Below are 23861 nucleotides of genomic sequence, written 5' to 3' on the forward strand. Positions count from 1 at the left end.
CTACATTACCGTGGTGCTTATATTTGCTGGCATGTTCTACGCTTAGTTTGTTCACTTTCTTCCAATCTTCTCACCTTCATGTTGTTATGTGTCGCATTCCTGAATGCCATATTACCTTCTCTCCTTTGAATTTCCTACCTTCCTATAGCTTTAGTCTTAAATGAATAGATAAGATTTATTTGTTTCTATCTGATGGGTTGGTCCTACTTTCCCTCTTTAGTCTCTCTGCTGTAATTGAGGCAGTTGACTGCCCCATCCTCCTCCATTGATACTCCTTCATTTCCTGCAAAGGATAAACCCAAGAAGATTGCATTCTTACATAGTCATTATATCTCCAGCATTGGCTTCAATTTCTGTCGAGCAATGTGTATGTGTAGATTTTTTGTGAGATAGATTCTTCACCTATGACATGCAATGGCATGAACTGCCTTAAATTTGCTATTTAACCTGGTGTGGTTCTTTACTTTCATGAATTACCTTCATTCAATTTTTTGTGGCAAAACATTCTTACCTCACTAAATTCACCTCTTAATTTTGAAGACTTTTCTAGTCTTTTGTTGAATGAAATTGAATCATAAACTCTTAATTTTGCCTCTGCAAATAGTCTCCATTATTCAACATCATTGGCTCATCTTTAATCATAACTTTTTTTCGATCCACTATTAGATTTATTAAAAAGCTATTTCACAAAATGGGTCAGCTGATTCTCTATGGTCTCATTCCTAAACTGACTTGGGTGCTTCAAAAATAATGGTGAAGATTCTAATTTCATTGCTTTTAGACTTAGTCCTGATAAGACTGTTGGATTCGCTGTTTTCTGGACTCAAGTAACATTGCAGGTCCTAATCTTCTCATCATCCTCGATGTTTCTTTCTGAATTGACCCTGTCCTATGCCATTGCTTCAGTCTCTTACTACTTGAAGCAGTCTTTGTTCACTATATTGTCATTTATTAAATGGAACCGTGCTGAGATGAACTTAAATTATCCTTTGGTTTAAAATTGCCATCTTGGCTTTCAGCGTAGTTGATCTTGTTGCCTATATTATGCATCTTTGATAGCCTACTGTTGAACATTTTGATGAATGAATCTTCTATGGTGTTGAACATCTCCAAAAGCTCAAAGAATATTTAACATTTCAGTTGGGTATACATGCTATTTATATATTCCCATTAAAGTTATTCTCATAACTGTTTACAACAGCAACTTGTATTTATAAAATATATTTAATATAATGAAACTTCCCAGTTTTCTCTTGGAGATTCTCTGAGCTTGACCATCCTCTTACTTTTACTTTAAAGATCCTTCAGAGCCCGGGTCTCTCTCTACTGTGGTGTTCTTTGTGTTGCTTATTTCAGGGTGGGTGGTCGGGTACACAGAGGGAGAATTTAGAATGTCCAAATTACCTAACAGCATGTCTTTTGGGACTTGTGGGAGGAAACCGGAGCACCCAGAAGAAACAAATGCGGACACAGGGAGAACATGCAGACTACACACAGACAGTGAACCAAGCTAGGAATCTTCAGAGACAGAAATTAAGTCCTATGGGATAAAATTTTTATTGTTTCATTATGATTCTAATTCTTACAAAGTACTAGGATAAGTAAAGCTTTGATTATCAGAGGATACCATAAATGGTTCAATCATAATGGAGGGTTCCGAGAATCTGTAAATGGTCCAATCATAACAGAGGAGGTGGGGAGCCTTGAAGCCCATTTAAATACCTTTTTGTGTTGGAAATGTAAAAGAAATTGCACGTAAAATTGTCGATACTTTGGCATTTTTCACCTTAAAATCTGACCTGTACCATAATCTAGTGCAGTTTAGCGAGCATCATACATTTATCTCACTGTTTACACCATACTAAATTAACTTTGGACTCTTTAGACTCATATCGTCTTGAGATTGAGAAAGAAGGAAGAAATACTTTATTGATCACATAGAAAATAGAAGCAGGAGGAGGCCATTCAGCCCTTCGGACCTTCTCCATCATTCATTGTGATCATGGCTGACCATCAAGTTCAAAACCCTGACCTGTCGTACCCCCAAAATCCCTTGATCCCTTTAACCCCAAAAGCTATATCTTCTCGAAATTACACAACGTTTTGGCCTCAACTACTTTCTTGGTTAGTGAATGCTACAGTTTCACCATTTTCTGGTAAACAAATTTCTCCTCACAGTCCTAAAAAGGTCTACCCCTTATCTTCAAACTACGATCCCTAGTTCTGGACTGCTCCACCATTGGGAAAATTCTTTCTGAATCTATCCTGTCAGAATTTTAAAAGTTTCTTGAGATCCCTTTTCACTCTTCTAAACTACAATCAATATAATCCTTAACTGACTTAGTCTCTCCTCATTTGACAGTCCCGCCATCCCAGGAGTCAGCCTTGTAAACATTTGCTGTACTCCTTCCAGAGCAAGAACATCCTTCCTTGGATAAGGACACCAACACTGCACACAATACTCCAGGTGTGGCCTCACCAATGCCCTATAAAATTACAGTAAAACATCCCTATTCCTATACTCAAATTCTCTAGTTATGAAGGCCAGCATACCATTTGCCTTCTTTACTGCCTGCTGTACCTGCACGCTTACTTTTAGCATCTGATCGACGAGGACACCAAGGCCTTGCTGAGTGTCCACCTCTCTCAGTTTACACCCATTTAAGTAATAATCTGCATTCCTATTTTTACTACCAACGCGAATAACCTTACATTTATCCACATTATATTGCATCTGCCATGCATGTGCCCACTCACTCAACCTGTCCAAATCAAGCTGAAGCATCTCTGCATACTCCTCACAGCTCACCCTCCCACCCGACTTTGTCATCTGCTAGTTTGGAGATAGTTTGGAGTGCACCTTATATTCCTATTGTTTTGCTTGATTCCATATAGGAAATTTCAGTATTTTTTGAAGTTCGCCACAATGAAAACCAAAACCTCACCTTACTGTATTAAATTGCTTCCTTAACTGTAGATGCCTGCTAACTAATACTCTATATAATGTTGCTTTATTTGACAATGGTAGATTAAAATCAAATGGTGTGCCTTAATTGGGCTAATTGACATTGGATAGCTTTATTCTTTCAGCTTAAAAAATAGATGAGTTTCTGGTTTCATATCTGACTTCAGAGGGGGGCAGCACGGTGGCACAGTGATTAGCAGTGCTCCTCACAGCGTCAGGAACCCGGATTTAATCCGGCCTTTGGTAACTCTCACTGTGGAGTTTGCACATTCTCCTCGTAAGTTTTTGGGTTTCCTCCCATAGTCCAAAGTTGTGCAGGTTGGGAGGATTGGCCTTGCTAAAATAGCCCCTTAGTGTCCAGATATGCGCAAGTTAGGTGGAGTTATGGAGATAGGGCAGGGGAGTGGGCCTAGGTAGGGTGCTCTTTCATTGCAAACTCAATGGGCTGAATGGCCACCTTCAGCACTGCACGGGTTCTATGGCTGTTGACCTAAAAATGGTTACATTATCATACATACAGCCACTGAATTTGAATGAACCGGTGTCCGAATATTCAACATGTCTTTTATAAAGCAACATTTGGTGGCTAAAATTTTAATTTTGATCACTTGGAAAAGTTAATTTAAAAAATACAACATTTCCAAGCTAGGTGAATCTAACATATTACATTCTGACCACTTTAGTTCCATTATTTGTGATAAAAAATGTACGTGTGATGGTGGTGAATGAAATTGAGCTGAGTTCATGCAGTGGGATATTGAGCTGCATTTGTAATGTGCCATGCTGCAAAAATATAGAATTTGAATTCAGTCTACCCTTTTCTTGCTCTCTGATTGAAATGCTGAGAAGAGAACAGACTTTTGAAGGAAGATAAAATTGAAGGATCACCTGAACTGCTCTTGCACATCTAGGAATGAATTACTTTGCTGCATTCATAGTCATCAGATGACTATACTACATTTTGTGGAGAGCCATGGGACAGAGCAGAGAAAGAAAATTAACTTGCAGATCTTCCCTGCTGGCTAGTCTCTTTGGGTTTATTAGGAGCTGTGAAGTAATAACATTAGCACCGAGTCTGGGCCGCTGATAATTGATTATTCAACATCAAACTATAACTGTTTCCCCAGGCATACGAATAAAAAACCTTGTGGATAAATCGAGAAATACAGTTCTGTTTGTGAGAATGAAATAATAATGATCCATATGTTTGTGACTCAGCAATTTTGGGCACTGTGTGACATGGCTGACGGCCAGCACTACAGCAGAGGATGAATGTTGCAATGGTATGTTCCAGAGCATTAATCTTTACTAAATGGAGACCATGTGAAGTTGGTTTCAGAATGTAACCTGCCTTGGTTGTCTATCCTTTAGCCCATGCTGAGATGCTGGATTATAGTTCTTGGTATTCCCCTTTGTATAAATGGCTTTGTACAAATGGTATTTCTTTATCGTGGGGGAATTCAAGGTTTCTTGCATAGTCGTGTCCACTTAGAAAGTTTATGGTTTATAGTAGTATGTTTACCTTTTTCCGGTTGAAAGTGTGCTGTTTTTATTAATATTTAACATCAAACCATATTAAGGTACTTGGTATGTAAATATATTTCTCTAGGTTACACAACCATTCTGAATTAAGGTGCAGTGCAAGGTACTTGAGGTGGCTGTGAGAACCTATTTTTATGTAGAAACTAATATATCTACGAGAGTTTATCTCAAAGATTGCATTTTTTGTGATTACAAAGTCGAGCTTCATTAGGGGCAGTTTTGTGTCACTTGGGATTTGGTTGAGACTGATGCATTTGTTTCACATAGGATCCATACAGCTAATGGGTGCGAGCTATCAGTGCCGACTGGGCTTGAATTCAGATCCCAGAAATATAAAGTTAACTATAACCCAGCTGTGCTGCCTTGTTTTTTTTCTTCAAGGCATAGGACTATTCTTTGCATATTGAAATTAATTCAACACTTTTAAAAAATACATTTAGAATACCCAATTATTTTATTTTCCGATTAAGGGGCAATTTAGCATGGCCAATCCACCTAACCTGGATTTCTTTTGGGTTGTGGGGAGTGAAACCCACGCAGACATGGGGTTAATTCAACACTAATTGCAGGCAGCACCAGGTACATCTAAAAACAGTGAAGACCATAGACAGAGGGGCAAAAGTAGGTTATTCGGCCCATTAAGTCTGCTCCGCCATTAAATGAAATCATGGTTGATCTGATCTGATTCTCCACTCCACTTTTCTGCTGTAGCCCATGGCCATTAATTCGCTTACTGATTTAAAAATAATCTGTCTACCTCCGCCTTGAACATACTTAATGACACAACCTGTACAGTCCTCTGCAGTAATGAATTCCACAGATTGACTAACGTCAGAGAAAAGAAATTCCTCCTCATCTCTGTCTTAAATGGGTGAACCCTTCCTCTTTGAATACGCCCTCTGGTCCTGGACTGTCCCACGAGGAAACATCCTCTCAGCATCTACCTTGTCAAGCTCCCTAAGAATTCCATAAGGTTGTCATGATATGCAGACATGCACGTAATGATATACAGACATAAAGCTAATGAACACAGAGAACAGGGCACGACCATGACCAGTGAGCTGGCAGGACACTCATGGGTGGTATCTCACTATAAAAGGCACGAGGCACTCACACTCCATCTCTTGCCACTGATGGACATCTACAGAGTGAGTCAGAGTGTATTTACGTATCACACCTCCAGCACGTGGCTAAGAGCTAGTCTGGTTCAGTCAGACAGAGTAACCACATTTAGGTTAGCAGGGAGTCGAACTCATAGAGAACTGTGCTACTGGTTCAATACATCAGATTGAACTAACTTCAAGGTCTGGAGTATCTTTTGGTTTAAGCTGCATCCAGTTGCAGCCTGTGTTATCCCAGAGTACATAACACAACATGCTACCAGGAAACTGCTTAATCTAGGGGGTTTACCTCAGTCCGTTCCGTGACGATCAGCGAATGTATCCCGGCACCATGGAGAAGATTCAGGCTCCTTAGCAGCCTTGTGTAGGTATTTACCACCAGTCAGGCCAGCATTCCCAATTCCGACGACGGCGCGTTCAGAGTGTGCAACAACGATTAAAGGATTCTGATCCTGGCAGCACAACGGATCCAGAGGGAGAATGCCTGGATTCCGCCTACTGTGTGGGCATCATTACCAAATGTGAATATGCCACATCCAACTCATCACAAATTCAATCCACCCTCGCGGTGGATTCTGCGGACGAATGGCGTGCGGTGATGCAGGTCAACCACTGCTTCATCCAGTTTAAGCTGGACACAGGTGCTTCTGCCAACCTCCTCTCACAGGCAGATTTCAAACACATCAAGAAACCCCCCAAGGTCCTTCCAGCAGCTTGCAGGCCCCTGGACTACAACGGAAATGCCATCACAGCACTGGGATCCTCCCATCTACTCGTCTCCAACCGGAGCGCCCATGCACGGTTACGTTTTGAAATTGTCAAGCCAGATTGGGCATCTCTACTTGGCGCGCATGCCTGCAAGTAGCTGAACCTCGTGCAGCGGGTTTACACAACAACATCCTCCAATGTGGATCTTCAGGCTGGCATTGACGACATCCTCAAACTCAGAAAGTACGACTTTGATTTAGTGTACATGCCTGGCAAGTACATTGCTGATGTATCTTTTGGTTTAAGCTGCATCCAGTTGCAGCCTGTGTTATCCCAGAGTACATAACACGACATGCTACAGGAGACTGCTTAATCTAGGTGGTTTACCTCAGTCCGTTCCATGACGATTTACCTGTGTTATCCCCGGCAGGATAACTGTGCTAACTGTGCTCCTGGTTCATTAAATCAGATTGAACTAACTTCAATCATAGTTTATCATAGAATTTACAGTGCAGAAGGAGGCCATTCGGCCCATCAAGTCTGCACCTACGCTTGGAAAGAGCATCCTACCCAAGGTCAACACCTCCACCCTATCCCCATAACCCAGCAACCCCACCCAACACTAAGGGCAATTTTGGACACAGAGGTCAATTTATCATGGCCAATCCACCTAACCTGCACATCTTTGGACTGTGGGAGGAAACCGGAGCACCCGGAGGAAACCCACGCACGCACAGGGAGGATGTGCAGACTCCGCACAGACAGTGACCCAAGCCGGAATCGAACCTGGCACCCTGGAGCTGTGAAGCAATTGTGCTATCCACAATGCTACCGTGCTGCCCTTCAAGGTCTGGAGTATCTTTTGGTTAAAGCTGCATCCAGTTGCAGCCTGTGTTATCCCAGAGTACATAACACGACAACGGTCACCTCTCATGTTTCTGAACTCCAATTTTAGGGTACGGGCCCAATGTATTGAACCTCTCCTCATAAGAAAATCCCTCCATTCTGGGATCAACCGGTGAACCTTCGCTGGACTGCCTCCAATGTATCTGTTCTTAGATAAGGGGGATATAACTTTTCCAGGTGTGGTCCAAATAGTGCCTCGTATAATTTTAGCAGGACTTGACTTCCTTATTTTTATATTCCATTCCCTTTGAAATACAGACCAACATTCCATTTGACTTCCCAATTACCTGATGAAATTGCGTGCTAGCTTTTTGTGATTTATGCACGTGGATCTCGAAAACTCTTTGCTGTAGTTTTCTGCAGTCTTTCTCCATTTAAATAATATTCAGCTGCTTTATTCTTGCTATCAAGGGGCATGTTTTCACATTTTCCTGCATTATATTCCGTGTGTCAAGGTTTTACCCACTCACCTAACCTGTTTCTGTCCCTCTGCATTCTGTGTGTCATCCTCACCAGTTGAAGAACAATATGTTTTCGAAAAATGAGATTTGATCTGTTGCCATGCAAATTTGCTGCCTGGAAATTTATATTATGCCTGTTCTACACCGAAAATGGTCAAAATATGCAGTAATTTCTACCCCACTATACACAGATACCTTTTACTAAAGTATTGTCTGATGTCCTGTGAAGCATCGTGTGCTGTTTGTTATACGATGTTAAAAGTACTTTATAGATGCATGTTATTGTTGATTGTTGCCAAGTGCCAGGATGTCAGATTAGACTCGTTGTGTAAATTGACACTCCTAATATCGGCATTGCAGAAATAGTTGTCCTCTTTTTTTTTTCCCTGTGGAGAAACAAGTGACTTGAGTTGAGGATTTCTCTGCATCGGCACGACCAGGATTAGGCCCGTATGTGATGTGGACCTGAAACTTTACTGATGAATGGGAAGAAAAATTAGCAAAACCAATTCCAGTAGCACAGGTGACCTGCTTACACGGTAGATTAAAACCAGACCATGCTGAAGATGAAAGTTAGTGATTAGCAGAAAACACAAATGTTAAAAAAATCATTGAAAATAATATGGCTAATTTGAAAATCACCAGCCATGATCAATACCTTTTCCTGAACATCTCTGATACCTAGGCTCAATCCACCATCCTATTCTTGCAACCCCAACCTAAGGAGCAATTTAGCATGGCACCCAATCCACCTAACCTGCACATCTCTGAACTGTGGGAGGAACCTGAGCACCCAGAGGAAACCAAAATATCATCTCAATTGGCTCCGGAAGTTTAAGGAGGATACCATCACTGGATTTCTGTAAACTTCCCTGGGGTAAATGTGAGACGGTCAGCCTAAAGCTTTCAAGCTAGCCCCCTTACATGATGCTTTCTCTCGCTGTACCCATTCCGCTTCTTCCTTGTTCCACCATTGCCGGATCTTCTCTATATTAGCTGCCCAATAGTAATATAAAAGATTGGGCAGCGCCAATCCTCCCACCCGCCGATTCCTTTGTAAAAACACGTGACGAATTCATGGAATTTTATTAGCCCAAATAAAATCAAAAATTATTATAACCATTTTACTGAAAAATATCTTGGATAGAAATATCGGGAGGGATTGAAACACAAATAAAAATGTTGGTAGGATGTTCACTTTGATCGGTTGTACTCGCCCAGCTAATTAAAGTGGAAGGATATGCCACCTTTTAAAATCTTCTTTTACCTCCCCCACCTGGACTATCAGATTCCATTTATACATTGTGCCCAGTCATGAGCCACCTGAATACCTCAGTACCTGAACTTCTTATTGGTTAAATGGAAGGGTACTTAAATCTGTTTCTCTCCCTGGGCATTTATTGGAAATATTTTACTTTTTGGTGTGTTCAATTCATTGCCCGAGTAGGTTCGAACTTTTTTCAATATACTCATAATCTTATCCGTACATTTCAATGGGTTAGATTTCTACAATAATGAAGACTTCCGTTGGCGGCATGAAGTGGAGGTCATACGTTGTGTGGCTCCTGCTAGAGTCTCTGATTTTTGGACTTTTATACCCAGTTTCATGGATAGTTTGTGGGAAGTCATAAGGAAGACGAGGAGGGTCGAAGTGCCAAACGAAAGGTGCTAGAAATAAGGGAGTGAGTGAAAGTCCGTCAAAGAGTGAGGCTGAGAGTCCTGTAGCAAGAAAGATAGCAGGGGCTGAGTCGTCGTAGGGCTGCTCCCCTCACGGAGGAAACTCCGACTGATGTGATGTCGGTGGAACTTGAGAGGCTGTTTGCCAAGCATATGGAGATGCTTCAGAGGGAGATGATGGCTTGCCTGAAAGAGTGGGTAGAGGACGCGATTGCCCTATTAAAGGCAGTAGTGATGAAGACATTGGTCGAGGTAAGGGAAGAAAGATAGAAGTTGAAGGGGGTGCAGGAGGCATTTTTGCAGCACAGCAACGTTCACCTCGGTGGGTGTGAGGAGCTGCGGAGGGTGGTGGAGATCAACAAACGATTCAGCTAAGGTGGAGGACCTGAAGAAGAGGTCACAGAGTTTTGCCCGAGGGGGTGGAGGGCCTGAGGCCCACCGAGTAATTTGTGAAGATGTTTGCGGAGTTGATGGGGGAGGGGAGGAACCATCCCACTACGACTTGGACAAGGCACATCGGTCACTCAGGCCAAAGCGTAAAGCGAATGAGCGAGCAAGGGCAGTTATAGTCTGTTTTCACAGCTAACATGTGATCGAGATGGTTTCGAACTGAGCAAGGCAGAGACTAGATGTGAAGTGGGAAGTCATTGGTGTACGAATGCACCAAGACCTGACGGTAGAGCTGGCGAGAAGGTGGGCGGCCTTTGGACAGGTGAAGGTGGCACTGTATGGCAGTGGAGTGAGATTTGGAGTGGTCTGTCGTGCAAAGCTGCGAGTGACTCACAATTCAAGGGATTTTTATTTTGAGACGGTGGAGGCTGCGGAGGCGTTTGTTAAGGCTGAAGGACTGGGACTGGGATGAGAGTTGGGATTTGAACTTGGTTGGTAGGGATAGGGACAGTGTTTTTCTTATGGAGGGTTTTCTATTTGATTGAGATTTTGTTTTTCCTGCCTCGTGAATGGAGGTATTTGCTTACAAATGTTTGGGTTTTAGTTTTCTCTTTTCCTTATGGGTGTGGTTCTGTATTGCTTCCTGGTTTAAGGGAGGTGGGTTTTGGGCATGTGGGGCTGTGTTACTGAGGATGGGGGAGGGGGCTCTGGCAGGGGTCACCGCACTAGCAAACGTAGGTGGTTAGTGAGCGTGGCGAGGGGCGTGGCCGTGATTGTTGGAGCCTGGTTGAGCAGGTTTTGATGGACCTGGGAGGTGTGAATGGTGGGGGGGGAGGGGGATCAGTGGATCAATACTGGTGTTTGCAAGAGGAGTGGATGGGGGAGATTCTTGAGGGGGTTGATGTTAAAAAAACAAAATGGGGCTGGTCTGGCCGAATGGGCAGAGCCCGGGGTAATGGTGATGGAGGTTAGAAGGGATGGGGAGGGTTGGTGGTGAGAGACTCCTGGTCAGAATGGTAACGTGGAACGTGAGGGGATTGGAGGACCGCTGAAACGAGCGGGAGTTTTGTGCACTTAAAAAGCTGACGTGGTGATGCTGCGGGAGAGTCATTTGAGGATGAAGGCTCAGGTGAGGGGCCTCACGGTAGCATGGTGGTTAGCATCAATGCTTCACAGCTCCAGGGTCCCAGGTTCTATTCCCGGCTGGGTCACTGTCTGTGTGGAGTCTGCACGTCCTCCCCGTGTGTGCGTGGGTTTCCTCCGGGTGCTCCGGTTTCCTCCCACAGTCCGGGATTAGGTGGATTGGCCATGCTAAATTGCCCGTAGTGTAAGGTTAATGGGGGGATTGTTGGGTTACGGGTATGCGGGTTAAGTAGGGTGATCATTGCTCGGCACAACATCGAGGGCTGAAGGGCCTGTTCTGTGCTGTACTGTTCTATGTGAATCGTAGGAATGAGTGGTTGAGTCAGATGTTTCATTTGGGGTTTGATAGGGCTCCGGGGTGGGGGGGGGGGGGGGGGGTGGTGATCCTGGTGGGCAAAAGGGTGAGGTTTCAGATGGAGACGGTGGTGGCTGACCAGGAGAGCGGGTATGTGTTAGTGACGGTGCATTGGAGGGAGATTGGTGGCATTGGTAAGCATTTCTGGCCCCAATTACAACGATGCGGAGTTCGTGAAGAGAGCGTTAGGTGCCATCCCAGATCTGGATACCAATGAGCAGATATTAGGGGGGGGGGACTGGGGCATAGCACTGGAACTAATGGTGGACAGGTCCCAGCCGCACTCGCTGACCCAGTCCGGGGGGGCGGGGGTGGCGTTGGCAGGGCTTTTGGGAGAGATGGGAGGAGCAGTCCTGTGTAGATGTTTACACCCAAGGGATCGGGAGTATTTGTTTTTCTCCCCAGCGCACAAGGTGTTTTTGAGCATTGACTTTTTTGTGGTGGGAAAGGCGCTGTTAGCCAGGGATAAGAAGTTGGAGTACTCTGCAATTGTGATCTCAGAAAACACTCTACATTGGATGTGCTATTGGAGAAGGGGGCAAGTCATCGGCCGGGGTGGAGAATGGATGTGGGGTTACTGGTGGATTGCAGCTTCTGTGACAGGGAAAGATGATTGAGGAGTATTTGGTTGCACGGGGAGGTCTCAAGGTTGGTGGTCTGGGGGCCTGTCAAGGCGGTGGCGAGGGGGAAGGTGATTTTGTTTAAGGTTAAGGTGGATAGGAAGGAATGGCAACGACTGATTGAAGAGATTTGGGCGGTGGATGGGAGGTAGGCGGGGGAACCCGGACCCAGGTTTCCTGGCTCAGCGGAAGGAGTTGGAGGCAAGGTTTGACCTATTGTCCAAGGGGAAAGCAGTGCGCCAGTTGAGAAGAGCAAGGGGGCTGTTTAAGAACGGGGAGAAATCGGGGCGCATGTTAGCAGGTCAGCTCCGTAGGGAGGCCGCAGCGAGGAAAATAGTTGGGTGCGTGGCAAGAAGGGGGAGTTGGTGGTGGCTCCGGAACAGATTAATAAGGTGTTTGAGGAGTTCTATATGAACCAACGCCACTGGAGGAGGAGCGAGAGATGAGGAAGTTTTGTGTGGGCTAGAGTGCCCGAGGTTGGGGGAGGTGGAGGGGGCAGGTTTGGAGGAGCTGGAGGAGGTGAAGGTGGCGATTGGGAGGATGCAGGCAGAGAGGGCGGGGCCTGACAGGTACCCAGTTACATTTCATAAATGATTTAAGGATAGGCTGTGCTGTTGATGGGAATGTTTGAGGATGCGATGGACAGGGGTGCCACCACAGACGATTGGACAAGGACCTGGTGGAATGGGGTAATATAGGCCTATATCTCTCTTGAATGTAGACGGCAAGATATTGAGAAAGGTGTTGGCATTCATGTTGGAGAGGTGCCTTCTGAAGGTGATTGGGGGGGGGGGGGGGGGACCAGGCTGGGTTTGTATAGGTAAGACAGTTGTCCTTGAATGTTGTGCTTTCTCCGGCAGAGGAAAGGAAGACTGAGGTAGTGGTGACGTTGGATGCGGAGAAGCCATCTGATCGGTTAGACTGATGTTAATTGATGGTGGTATTGGAGAAATTTGGGATTGGGCCGAAATATGTGGCGTGGATGCAGCTGCTATACAATAATATAGCGGACAAATAATATCAACTCAGGGTATTTTGCTTTGCACTGGGGTACGATGCAGGGATGTCCCCCCTTCTGTTTATTTTGACTATAGAGCCCTTGGCCATTGCGCTGAGGAGCAGAGGGTTCTGGAAGGGAAATTTGGGCGCGAGGTTTGGGAAGAAGATTTCAGGTGTATGCAGCGAGGAAGATCTTCCCGATAGCGCCTGCCTCCTTGTTGCCGGAGGATGTGCTGTCAGCAGGGGGTGGGGGGGGGTTTCATCTCAGCGATTTATGGGAGGTTTTTGGGGGAGGGATGTGTTCATGGGATTAAGGCGATTTGGGAGGAAGAGTTGGGGGTGGTGCTGGAGGAGAGTATGGTGCAAGGTGCTGTGGAAGGTAAACGCCTTGCCTTTGTGCGTGAGGCTGGGGGCTGATACAGCTGAAGTAGTGTACTGGGCGTACCTTATAAAGCCTAGGCTGAGCCAGCTGTTTGAACTGATGATGTCTATGAGTGATGTGGGAGGGGCCCTGCCAACTATGCACATATGTTTTTGTTCTGCCCGAAACTGGAAAGGTTTTGGAGGACGGTGTTCAGCACCATCTCAGGGGTTTTGCATGTGGACGTGGAGCCTGGTCCACTAGAAGCCATATTCGGGGTGTTGGACCAGCTGGAAATGCGGGCGGGGGTGGGTGTTGGCAGATGTTTTAGCCTTTGCCTCGCTGATTGCTCGTAGGTGGGTCTTGCTGGGGTCGAGGTCAGCTTCTCCATCCTGCGCCTTGGCATGGCGAAGGGGGGAACCTGCTGGAGTTTGGACCCTGGAGCCCCTGATCTCTCGCAAAGTCCATCGCTTCTTCAGGCTCGGAGAAGTAGTGGTGTTGACCCTGATGCGTGACCCAGAGACGGGCCGGGAACAGCAGTCCAAACTTCACGTGCTTCTTGAACAGCACCTCCATGACTTGTTTAAAGGCTGCTCGCCGTCGAGCCACCTCCTGGCTTAGGTCCTGGTATATGCGGAGAACACTGTTGTTCGACGTGCTGCTCCTGGCGCTCTTCGCCCACCGCAGCACCCGCTCCTTGTCCACGAACCTGATCACCATCGGATGGGGGGGTCCCCCCGGCCGCCCCTGCCTCACCTGCACTCTGTATGCCCCCTCCAGCTGCGGTGGTCGCAGAAAGGCTTCAGCCCCCATCAGCTGCATCAACAGGTCTGCTACAAACGCTGCGGCATCAGCTCCCTCAGCCCCCTCCGGGAGGCCGATGATCCTCAGATTGTTCCTGCGGGCTCTATTCTCCAACTCCTCCACTCTGTCCAGCAATCTTCTTTGCCGCTCCTTCAGCCCGTCAATTTTTAACGCCGCAATCGTCTGTGCATCCGCCTGCTCCTCCACTGCCTCTCCCAGCTCCTTAACTTTTGCATCTTGAGCATCCAGCCTCTGGTTCAGCTGATCCACCGCTTTCTGGAGTGGGTCCAAGCTGTCCCGCTTCAGCGACTCAAAACTGCCTTTCATCACCTGGAGCATGTTATCCAGCGCCTGCTGGATTGCTGAGGTCCATGCGTCCGCCATCTTAAGTTGCAGGTCAGTTTCTCCTGCTCCTTGCTTCTGTCCCTTTCTCTCTCTCTTCCTCTGCTTCCTGGACTCCCGCGGTTCCATAGGTTGCAGCCCTCTCTCCAGCACTTTCGTGGCCGCCTTTTTGCCGCTCCGTGGTCCCGCTAACGCGGGGAATCAGCCCCTAAAGTCCCGCCAGAGTGAGAGCCCGCCGAATGTGCGGCTCACTCGAACATCGCCGCCACCGGAAGTGCCATAATAACATTTAATAGACGCCTGATATAATTAGGCAAGTGCCTACCTTTCACAAAACCTGTCTGATCTTCCATTGTCACATCTGGAACACACCCTCCAGCTGTAGTGTTAGAACCTGAGACCAAAGTTTTACGAATGGAGTTTTGTCCTTCATTGCTAGAGGGCTGAAATTTAAGACTAGGGAAGTTATGCTACAACTGTATATGGTTGTTAGTGAGGCCACACCTCAAGTGTTGTGTTCAGTTTTGGTCTCCTTACCTGAGAAAGGACGTACTGGCGCTGGAGCATGTGCAGAGGAGATTCACTAGGGTAATCCCGGAATTGAGGGGGTTGGATTACGAGGAGAGGTTGATAGACTGAGACTGTACTCGTTGGAATTTAGAAGGATGCAGGGGATCTTATAGAAATATAAAATTATGAAGGGAATACATAGGCTAGATGCGGGCAGGTTGTTTCCACTGGTGGGTGAAAGCAGAACTAGGGGGCATAGCCTCAAAATAAGGGGAAGCAGATTTAGGACTGAGTTTAGGAGGAACTTCTTCACCCAAAGGGTTGTGAATCTATGGAATTCCCTGCCTGGTGAAGCAGTTGAGGCTCCTTAATTAAATGTAAAGACAAAGATAGATTGTTTTTTGAAGAATAAAGGTATAAAGGGTTATGGTGTTTGGGCGGGAAAGTGGAGCTGAGTCCACAAAAGATCAGCCATGATCTCATTGAATGGCGGAGCAGGCTCGAAGTGCCAGATGGCCTACTCCTGCTCCTAGTTCTTATATTCTTATTATGTTCTTATCTGTACTTAATGAGGAGATGGGTGTGTATGATTCGCATTCCACGGCTGAGGAAGCGTGGTCGGTAATTCCCCTTGTGTCAAAGAATCAGAAAACATATTTAAGAGATGTAGGACCAATACTGTTGCAAACCGTTTATTAAAATCAATTGGAAATGCACCTGGGAAAGGTGCCTTCCCTGACTGCATTGCGCCAATTGCATTCATCATTTCCTGTAATTTCAGTGGAGCATCCATTTCCTGCCCTGAGAAACATCTTCTCATTTCATCCCCTTCCCCCCCGGGGTTCAGATTTGTATGATCTCTTCTAAAATTATCCAAATACCTTATATTTGCAGAAGATAGATTTGCTGGAATTGAAGGAGAACCACAAAATGCAGAAGGAGAAGTTTAAATATCTTCAATTCCAAAATTTGGTGAAAAAGGAGTTGTTCTCCTCAACTACCAGATAACAACCTCCTTAATAAATTGCTCTTGCCAGATGAGTTGGGAGATGGGAAAATTACTAACAATTATAGATGGCTAATGGACTGTAGCCATCTAAGATGGCCACCTGCAAAGGGTCATGGGAATTATGGCCAACCCAGGTCTCAGACAGATACACAGCCTATGTGTATCTAAAACACAGGTAACCAGACCTGATCGAAACCCCCGCTCGTTTACATTTCAATGGCCCATTTTCCCAGGAGAATTGAACTCCAATCAAGCAACCGGTACAGCCACCGACTAATCGGCACCACTTCCCTTACTCAGAAAGCGCAACTGCCAAGGTCAATGACCGCTAAGGATCCGCCCAGCTACCAAGGCACCCGCCCCTTTATTGGCCGAAATTGAAGAGAGTGATCAGAGCCCTGTCGAACTATTGGGTCCAAGGTTAAGGACCACCCCAAAACACAAAATCCCAGAGGGATAAAAGAGAGCGCAGGCATGTGTTTTGTCTCTTTTGGATCCAGCCTGTGCCAACCCAATTGTAGCAGGAACAACCAGCTAAGTTCAAGACCAACGATCACTACCTGACGGATGAGCCCAGTAGAGACACAGCCACTTTCTTTGAACCAGCCAAGTGAAATCCAGATAAAGGCCTTATCCATTTGCACAGTGCCGATCGCCCTGAAGTGAAATATAGGTTATTGGAGCTGAAAGGTATAGTTTAACTCATAGTAGATATTGTGTTTGCATGTTGAGATAACTCTTGTGTATGTAAATAAGCCATCTTTTGAACTAACTAACTGGTTGTGTGGCCATTTGATCGATATATGGGAAGGCTTGTGGTTCACCGAGATAAATAGAAATACCCACAGATATTGGCGACGCTGTTGGACACAAAGAAAACACAGAGTAAAGAAATAAAACAAAAATGGGCAAAAGAGATGGATATGGAATGGGAATGGGGACTGTGGAGTTAAATTATACACAGGGTCATGGCAGCATTTTCAATGCTCGGATGAGTTTAATGCAATTCAAGATAGTGCATAGGGCAATGACGCAGGAAAGAAGGAGCAGATTCTTCACATAGGTAGAAGATAAATGTGAGAGGTGTAAAGGAGGATCAGCTAACCATGTTCACATCAGCTAACCATGTTCACACTAGTCATGTCCATGATTAGTGGGGTTTTGGTAGAAATATTATATGGGCCTCTTGAGGCATTTGTTGGAGTGTTGGAAATACACGGAGTTATAGAAGGGAAAAGAGCCGATGTGATGGCCTTTGCCACATTGATCGCCCGGAGATGAATTTTTCAGAATGGAAAACTGAAGATCTGCCAAAAATATCAACATGGTTAGGGGATCTTGCGGAATTCCTTAAAGTTGAGAAAGTTGGCCATGCTAAATTGGCCCTTAATTGCAAAAAAAAATTGGATATTCTAAATTTATTTAAAAAGAAGAGTACAAAGGAATATGGAGAAAAGGTGGGCAAATGGAGTTTCGGTGTAGATCAGTGATGGATTGTAGCATCTGACAGCACAGATGTAGGCCATTCAGTCCATCGTGCCAATGCTGGCTCTTTGAAAGAGCTGTAACATTTAATCCCACACTGCAGATTTTATCCCATAGCCCTGCCAGTTAGCACATGTCAACAACAGAAATTTGTATTTATATAGCACCTTTAATGTAATAGTGTGCCAAGGTGCATCACTGGACGGTTATTAAACAAAATTTGACACTGAACCACACGAGAAGACATTACGTCAGATAATCAGATAGGAGTATTTTAAATGGTGGGAAATGAGGTAGAGAGGAGGCAAGGTTTAGGGACAGAATTCTAGAACTTGGAGCCCAGGCAGCTAAAGGCATGAACATCAGTGGTGGAGCAAAGCCACGGGTGAGCAAAAGGCCAGAATTGTAGAAATCTTGGGAAGAGTTGGGGCTGGAGGAGGTTACAGGGATGGGGAGGGTCAAGGCATGGAGGGACCTGAAAGTAAGGACATGAGAGTTTTTAAATCAAGAAGATAATGTAGCTGCGAGCCAGTAGATCACAGGGCACAGAGTTGATAGATGATAAGGACACAGACAGCAGAGCTTTGGCTGATCTCACAGTTAGGAGGTTAGAACGTGGTAGACCCATCAGGACTGCATTGAAATCCTCCAGTCTAGAGGGAGCAAAGGCAGGTGAGGCTTTCACTTGTCTTTTGAAAGTTACTGTGGATTCTGGTTACACCACTTTCAGGTAGTGCATTTTAGATATGAAGAAATTTCTCCGCTTCACACCTCTAGTCGTTTTGCTAATTATTTTAAATATACTGACCCACTTGGATTGGATTGGATTTGTTTATTGTCACATGTATCGAGGTACAGTGAAAAGTATTTTTCTGAGAGCAGTTCAACAGATCATTAAGTACTTGCCTGAAGAAATGGTGTCACCATGTTTGTTCTATCCAAATACTTACTAATTTTGGCTACTCTTATTAGATTTCATCTTAACCTTCAGCAGAATGGCATCACAAATGTGAATGGTTGATTTGACCTAATCCTGTTCCAATTTTCTAAAATGAAGCAACAGCAGAAATGTAATTAAAATGCTCTATTTAAGTGATATTACTTATTTGAACCGTGAAGTTGTTTTGAAACCAATTTTCTTTTGCACTACAGTACAGTAGCACAGTGGTTAGCACTGCTGCTCCAGGGACGCGAGTTCAGTTCCGGCCTCGGGGGGGCTGTCTGTGTGGAGTTTGCATATTCTTCCCTTGTCTGCGTGGGTTTCCTCCGGGTGTCCGGTTCCTCCCACAGTCCAAAGATGTGCAGTTTAGGTGGATTGGCCACGATAAATTGTCCATTGGTGTCCAAAAGGTACTGTGGTGTTACAGGAATAGGGTGGGCTTAAGTAGGGTGCTCTTTCCAATGGCCGGTGCAGACCAGATGGGCCAAATGGCCTCTTTTGCACTGTAGGGATTCTATGATTCTGTGTCTTTATGCCTGTTCTATTCCTGTGATATTTTATGATTGCTAACTTTTGTTTTGGTTTTTAGTTTGGATTCATGACATGATGGGCAGAGAGTTATAGTGGGTCAGAAATTAGGCAGCGATTGAACTCTGGTGTGCAGACAGGATTTAGTCCTATTTTGAAGTTATGCATCTGTCCTTATTTTTTTGATTTGATACATTTTTCGCAATTTTAAAAGCAGAATAGATGTGGTTGTAGTGTAGGAGTTTCTCTATCATGCAGCTGAGGAGCTGTGAGAGATGAAGCTGAGTGTCGCAGCATCCTGACTGGGAGGATGTGTAATAACAGTATGATAAATTTATATTGTTCCATTATAAATGTGGGCACAGACATTTATCATGAAATAAATTAACACAGCAGTGTGGCGAAGCATGGTAACAGGAAGCATCTCCATATTTAAGATACAGGTTATCAGTACAGTATCAGAAAAGGAAAATAACTTGGATCTAACCTTTTACAACCTCAGCAAGGTCCATAGGGTTTCGCCACCAATGAAATATAGTGTTTTAAGTGTAGTTATTGTTCCAGTGTCGGGAAATGCAAAAGCCAATTTGTGTTCAGTTGGATCCCACAGACAGTATTTTTTGATAGCGCTGGTGAGGAACAAATTTAAGCCAGGACAACAGGAGCAACTCATTGTACTTTTGAATAGTGATAATGGCAAGTCAACATCAAGCAAGTTAAATTAGTCATTTATTTCATTGCTGTTTGTGCAGCCATACAAGCTTGCTACCAATTTAGCCTGCATTACCACTGTAACTGCACTAAGGAAATAATTCATTGTAAAGCCTATTTTGTCTTTCACTCAGCTGTTATATCAATGGATCACCCACTCGTATAACTTTAAAGTTCAAAGTTCAGTCTGGGTGTTTAAGCAGTCAGCTTTAATGCCCTTGGAATGGGAGTTATTATAGTGTACTGATCAACTGCATCTGTTATTTCTTCTATCCAGGACTTTTCATCCCATCCATTGCCCCAAAAAATTGTTTTAAGCTCCCTTGCACGGTCCACTTCAACCTGTGCCTCACCTATTCAAGTCTTTGTTACTTCTATAATCAATTATTTCAGTACTTTCTTTAATGGCTTCCCATCCTTCACCCTACATTAACTCCAACTTCTCCCAGCACTGAATCGCATCCACCCATTGCTCAGTGACTTGGCTTGCTATATGCCAACATGTTCAGGTTAAACTCCTTGTCATGTTTTGAAATCTCTCCATTGATGTGCTATACCATATTTCTGCAGCATCCATATTGGCATCCATATTTCAATTTATGAACTGCCTTGGAATATTTTTGTCAAAAGTATCATATAAATGTAGCTTGCTGTTCACGGTTTGCATTTAAAAAGTGCTATGCCACAGTACGGAGGTTGAAAATGGTACAGGTTTGCGCAAGAACTCTATATGATGCTGGGTCAACAATCCCAGTGTTGCTTTAATCTGGGAAATGGTGACCAAGTGTGTATGAAGGGAGAGGAAGCGTAACATCCAGATACCTCCTATTTAATCAATCATGGAGTGGTTAAAGTTCAGACCTGCTGGTCAGATGGGAATAGTGAGTGATGCAAGTGGGATCACAAGATGCTTTTTTTTAATAAGCGCAAAACATTCATTGCTTCTGTTGTGTTAAACCAGCAGTAAGTGACGTTGGTGATGTAGTGGAGATAATTGTAGTTCTGTTCACTCTATGGCTAGAACTATGCGCTGTGAATCGGATGGGAAGCTAGGGAATTCCAAAAAGCAGGTTAAGTGAAGCATTCATTTGTCTCTTTACCTTGTGTACATGATGCATAATCAAAATGTTCAACTTAACATTTGGAGAACAGTTCTTCAGTGGTGGTATAATATTTAGCCTAAACATGTTAGTGAAAGGGTTAAGTTAGTGTGAAGGAAATGAGATATTTTGGCGTAAAGATATTAACTGTCCCACTGCAGCTGCAAGGTTTTGCGTAGACACCTGGTGGTGTCGAAAGCACTGTACTCTATGCATAACGACTGCAGTAAATGGCTGGAGCTCCTGCTGCTTTGTTCTATTTGTTCTGCTGTTACACCAGTTTGCTGCTGCCTTTGTCTCTTGCTGAAAATGCTGCAGTGGCTCCTTCAGTGGAATGTGTGTAACCTTCAATGTGAGCGTGGCAAAAAGGTGGGTGGTGGTCACATTCTTTCTGGGGAGTAGTTGCTAGGAAATTTCAGACGGTTGGATCTTTGTACTCAATCATGTATGTCTGTGTATCGGATACCAAGTAATCATGACGGCGAGGGAGACAGAGAGAGGTAGGCTGGCTGTATAGAACAAGGACAAATGTAGGAAGAAAGGCAGAGAAGATAGGTTAATTGCTGCCTTGTAAACGGAGATGGCAAAAAGTAAGAGTGATGTATGCTGATGGTATTCATAGAAGAGCAAGAATGAAGAGAAAAATGTGGATTAACAAAGGATATGAATGTGCAAAAACAGTAAGGTGAGGTGCTGCAAAATAGCGACAGATGAGTAGATTTAGAAATCTGTTAGTGGGAGGCAGACTGAAATGGACAGCAAGACTGAAGAAAAACAAGAATAATCGGGGTTATAGGCTTGTGCTGTCGACCTGTAGATCAAATGCCAGCAGTGCAGAATATGCAAAACTTACTCCCATGATAAAATCTCCATTTGCAGCACGTGCCTCTTTCAGTGGCTTTCTGCCTAAATTAGATGATATGCTAATGAGATAGAATGGCAAAAATCTGTCTCTTATACAATAGAAACAAAATGGCTGGTTATTATTGCGGTATGCAGGCAGAGAGCTGAGTGTAATTAAGACTGTTTTGCAAAAAGGAAAATAACAGGATTGAACTCCATAAAGATAGAGGATGATGCTGGTATGTGGCAGTGGTTTCAATCTAGCTGCAGTGCAGGACTAATTTTGTGTTGCAAGGACGGATGGCAGAAAGAGAGAGTTCTGTTATCTTATCCAGACCAGCCCTGTTGATCTGAATTTTTTATATGTTCACAGCTGGAGGGGAGGGGCTGCATTGGAGGAATCAGCCAAATTAGGTGCTGTTAAAAATATGCTGGCAGCAAGTTTCTGGGTATAACTGTTGCTTCATGATGATATGAAAAGGTTCCATATTTGTTCCAATTGAAATCTGTATGTCCCATTTACTGATGTAATTTTTGTTACGACCTTGTGTGTTTTTGTAGGATATACAGGTTTTCTTTGTCTTGCCATCCTAGTTCATGATGGTGTTTGAATAATGGAAAAGCTACAGCGAAAAAGTGGGTTGGCAAGGGACTGATTGCTCATGGAACTGAATGAAAGAGAAAACAGGAACCTATTCCTGAAGAAATATTAATTATTGATTATGTAACACAGTTATCAGAGGACTCAAATGTGCAAAACTTATGAATGAATTATTTCCGTATAAAGGCTGGTATGAGACTTCACTGTTATAGGTTTCTTGAACTGGAGCGAAAGGTAGCATTAAAAATTTTGAAAGTCATATACTCGATAATTTGACAGTTTTATTAGGGGAGCAACTAGATTTTATCGCCAAAATTGGGCTTTTGGAGTTATTTCTTAGCCTGAGATGAATTAGCACTTCGGGTTCCTTTACTCTAATTTGAAGCCCTCACAATGAATAGAAAAGATGAAAAGGCTTTAGGTTAGCTTTCAGGTTAGCCACTAGACAAAGTGAAATTGGAGAAATTATGATATTGTCAGAATGATAATATGTTTCAGTGAAGTCCAAGATGTTGAGCAGGTACTGCAAATGTGGAGCAGGGCAGCACGGTGGCGCAGTGGGTTAGCCCTGCAACCTCACGGCGCCGAGGTCCCAGGTTCGAACCCGGCTCTGGGTCACTGTCGGTGTGGAGTTTGCACATTCTCCCCGTGTTTGCGTGGGTTTCGTCCCCACAGCCCAAAAAAGATGTGTAGGCTAGGTGGATTGGCCACGCAAAATTGCCCCTTAATTGGAAAAATGAATTGGGTACTCAAAATTTTTTAAAAAAGTAAATGTGGAGCAAGATACCCAAATTTTCATCAGGGATGGCATGCCAGTTGTCACCTTTCCCGGTTCTGTTCTAAACACTTTAAAAATGGACTCCAAAGCTTCTTTTGGTATAGCATAAGTGAAGCATTCAAAAGCACATATGCTATTTTTTGTTTATTTGTTTATGGACGTGGGCATCGCTGATTAAGCCAGCATTTGTTGCCCGTGAGAAGGTGGTGGGGAGCTGCCTTCATGATCTGCAGCAGTCCGTGGGATGTAGGAGGGAGTTCCAGGATTTTGACCTAGCAACAATGACATATTTCTAAATCAGGAAGGTGTATGGCTTGGAGGTGAACTTGCAGGTGGTGGTTTTCACAGATATCTACTGCCCTTGATCTTCTAACTGATAACGGTCGTTGGTTTGGAACGTTCTGCAATTAAGTTACTGTGAAAAGATCCTGGTTGCCACACTCCGGCACCCGTTCAGGTGCACAGAGGGAGAATTTAGAATGTCCAATTCACCTAACAGCACGTCTTTTGGGACTTGTGGGAGGAAACCAGAGCGCCCGGAGCAAACCCACGCAGACACAGGGAGAACATGCAGAATCCGCAGAGTGACCCAAGCTGGGAATCGAACCCGGGTCCCTGGCGCTGTAAAGCAACACTGCTAACCACTATGTTATCATGCCACCTACTGTATATGGTGCAGACATCTGCTACTGTGCGTCAATGTTGGAGGGAGTCAATGATTGTAGATGGGGTGCCAATTAAGTGAGCTACTTCATCCTGAATAATGCTGAGCTTCTGGAGTATTGTAGGAGCGACACTCATCCAGACAATTGGTGTGTGTTCCATTAGTAGTCAGGCAGTGATTTACTAAGACCCAGGATTTCTAGTCTCTGACCTGCTTTTGTAGCCACAGTATTTACTTTGCTAGTCCAGATAAGTTTCTCGTCAATGGTAACTTCCAGAATGCTGATCAGGGATTTGGC

The 23861-nt window shown here is 44.4% G+C and overlaps 1 protein-coding gene across 17 annotated transcripts in view; it reads left to right on the forward strand.

The window, feature by feature from the left end:
• The window catches only part of tanc2a (tetratricopeptide repeat, ankyrin repeat and coiled-coil containing 2a), a 1067833-nt gene that overhangs the window by 363063 nt on the left and 680909 nt on the right, over positions 1–23861 (forward strand). The window contains exon 1 of one of the 17 annotated variants that reach the window (XM_038778861.1): positions 21138–21177. The exons of the other annotated variants lie outside the window; for them this stretch is intronic. Coding sequence (XP_038634789.1) covers positions 21153–21177 — 25 coding nt within the window. The 5' untranslated portion in view covers positions 21138–21152. Of the gene's footprint in view, positions 1–21137; positions 21178–23861 lie in introns of those variants that run through there. 17 annotated transcript variants of the gene reach the window in all.

This window comes from Scyliorhinus canicula, chromosome 19, assembly GCF_902713615.1.
Source record: "Scyliorhinus canicula chromosome 19, sScyCan1.1, whole genome shotgun sequence".
Taxonomy (NCBI): domain Eukaryota; kingdom Metazoa; phylum Chordata; class Chondrichthyes; order Carcharhiniformes; family Scyliorhinidae; genus Scyliorhinus; species Scyliorhinus canicula.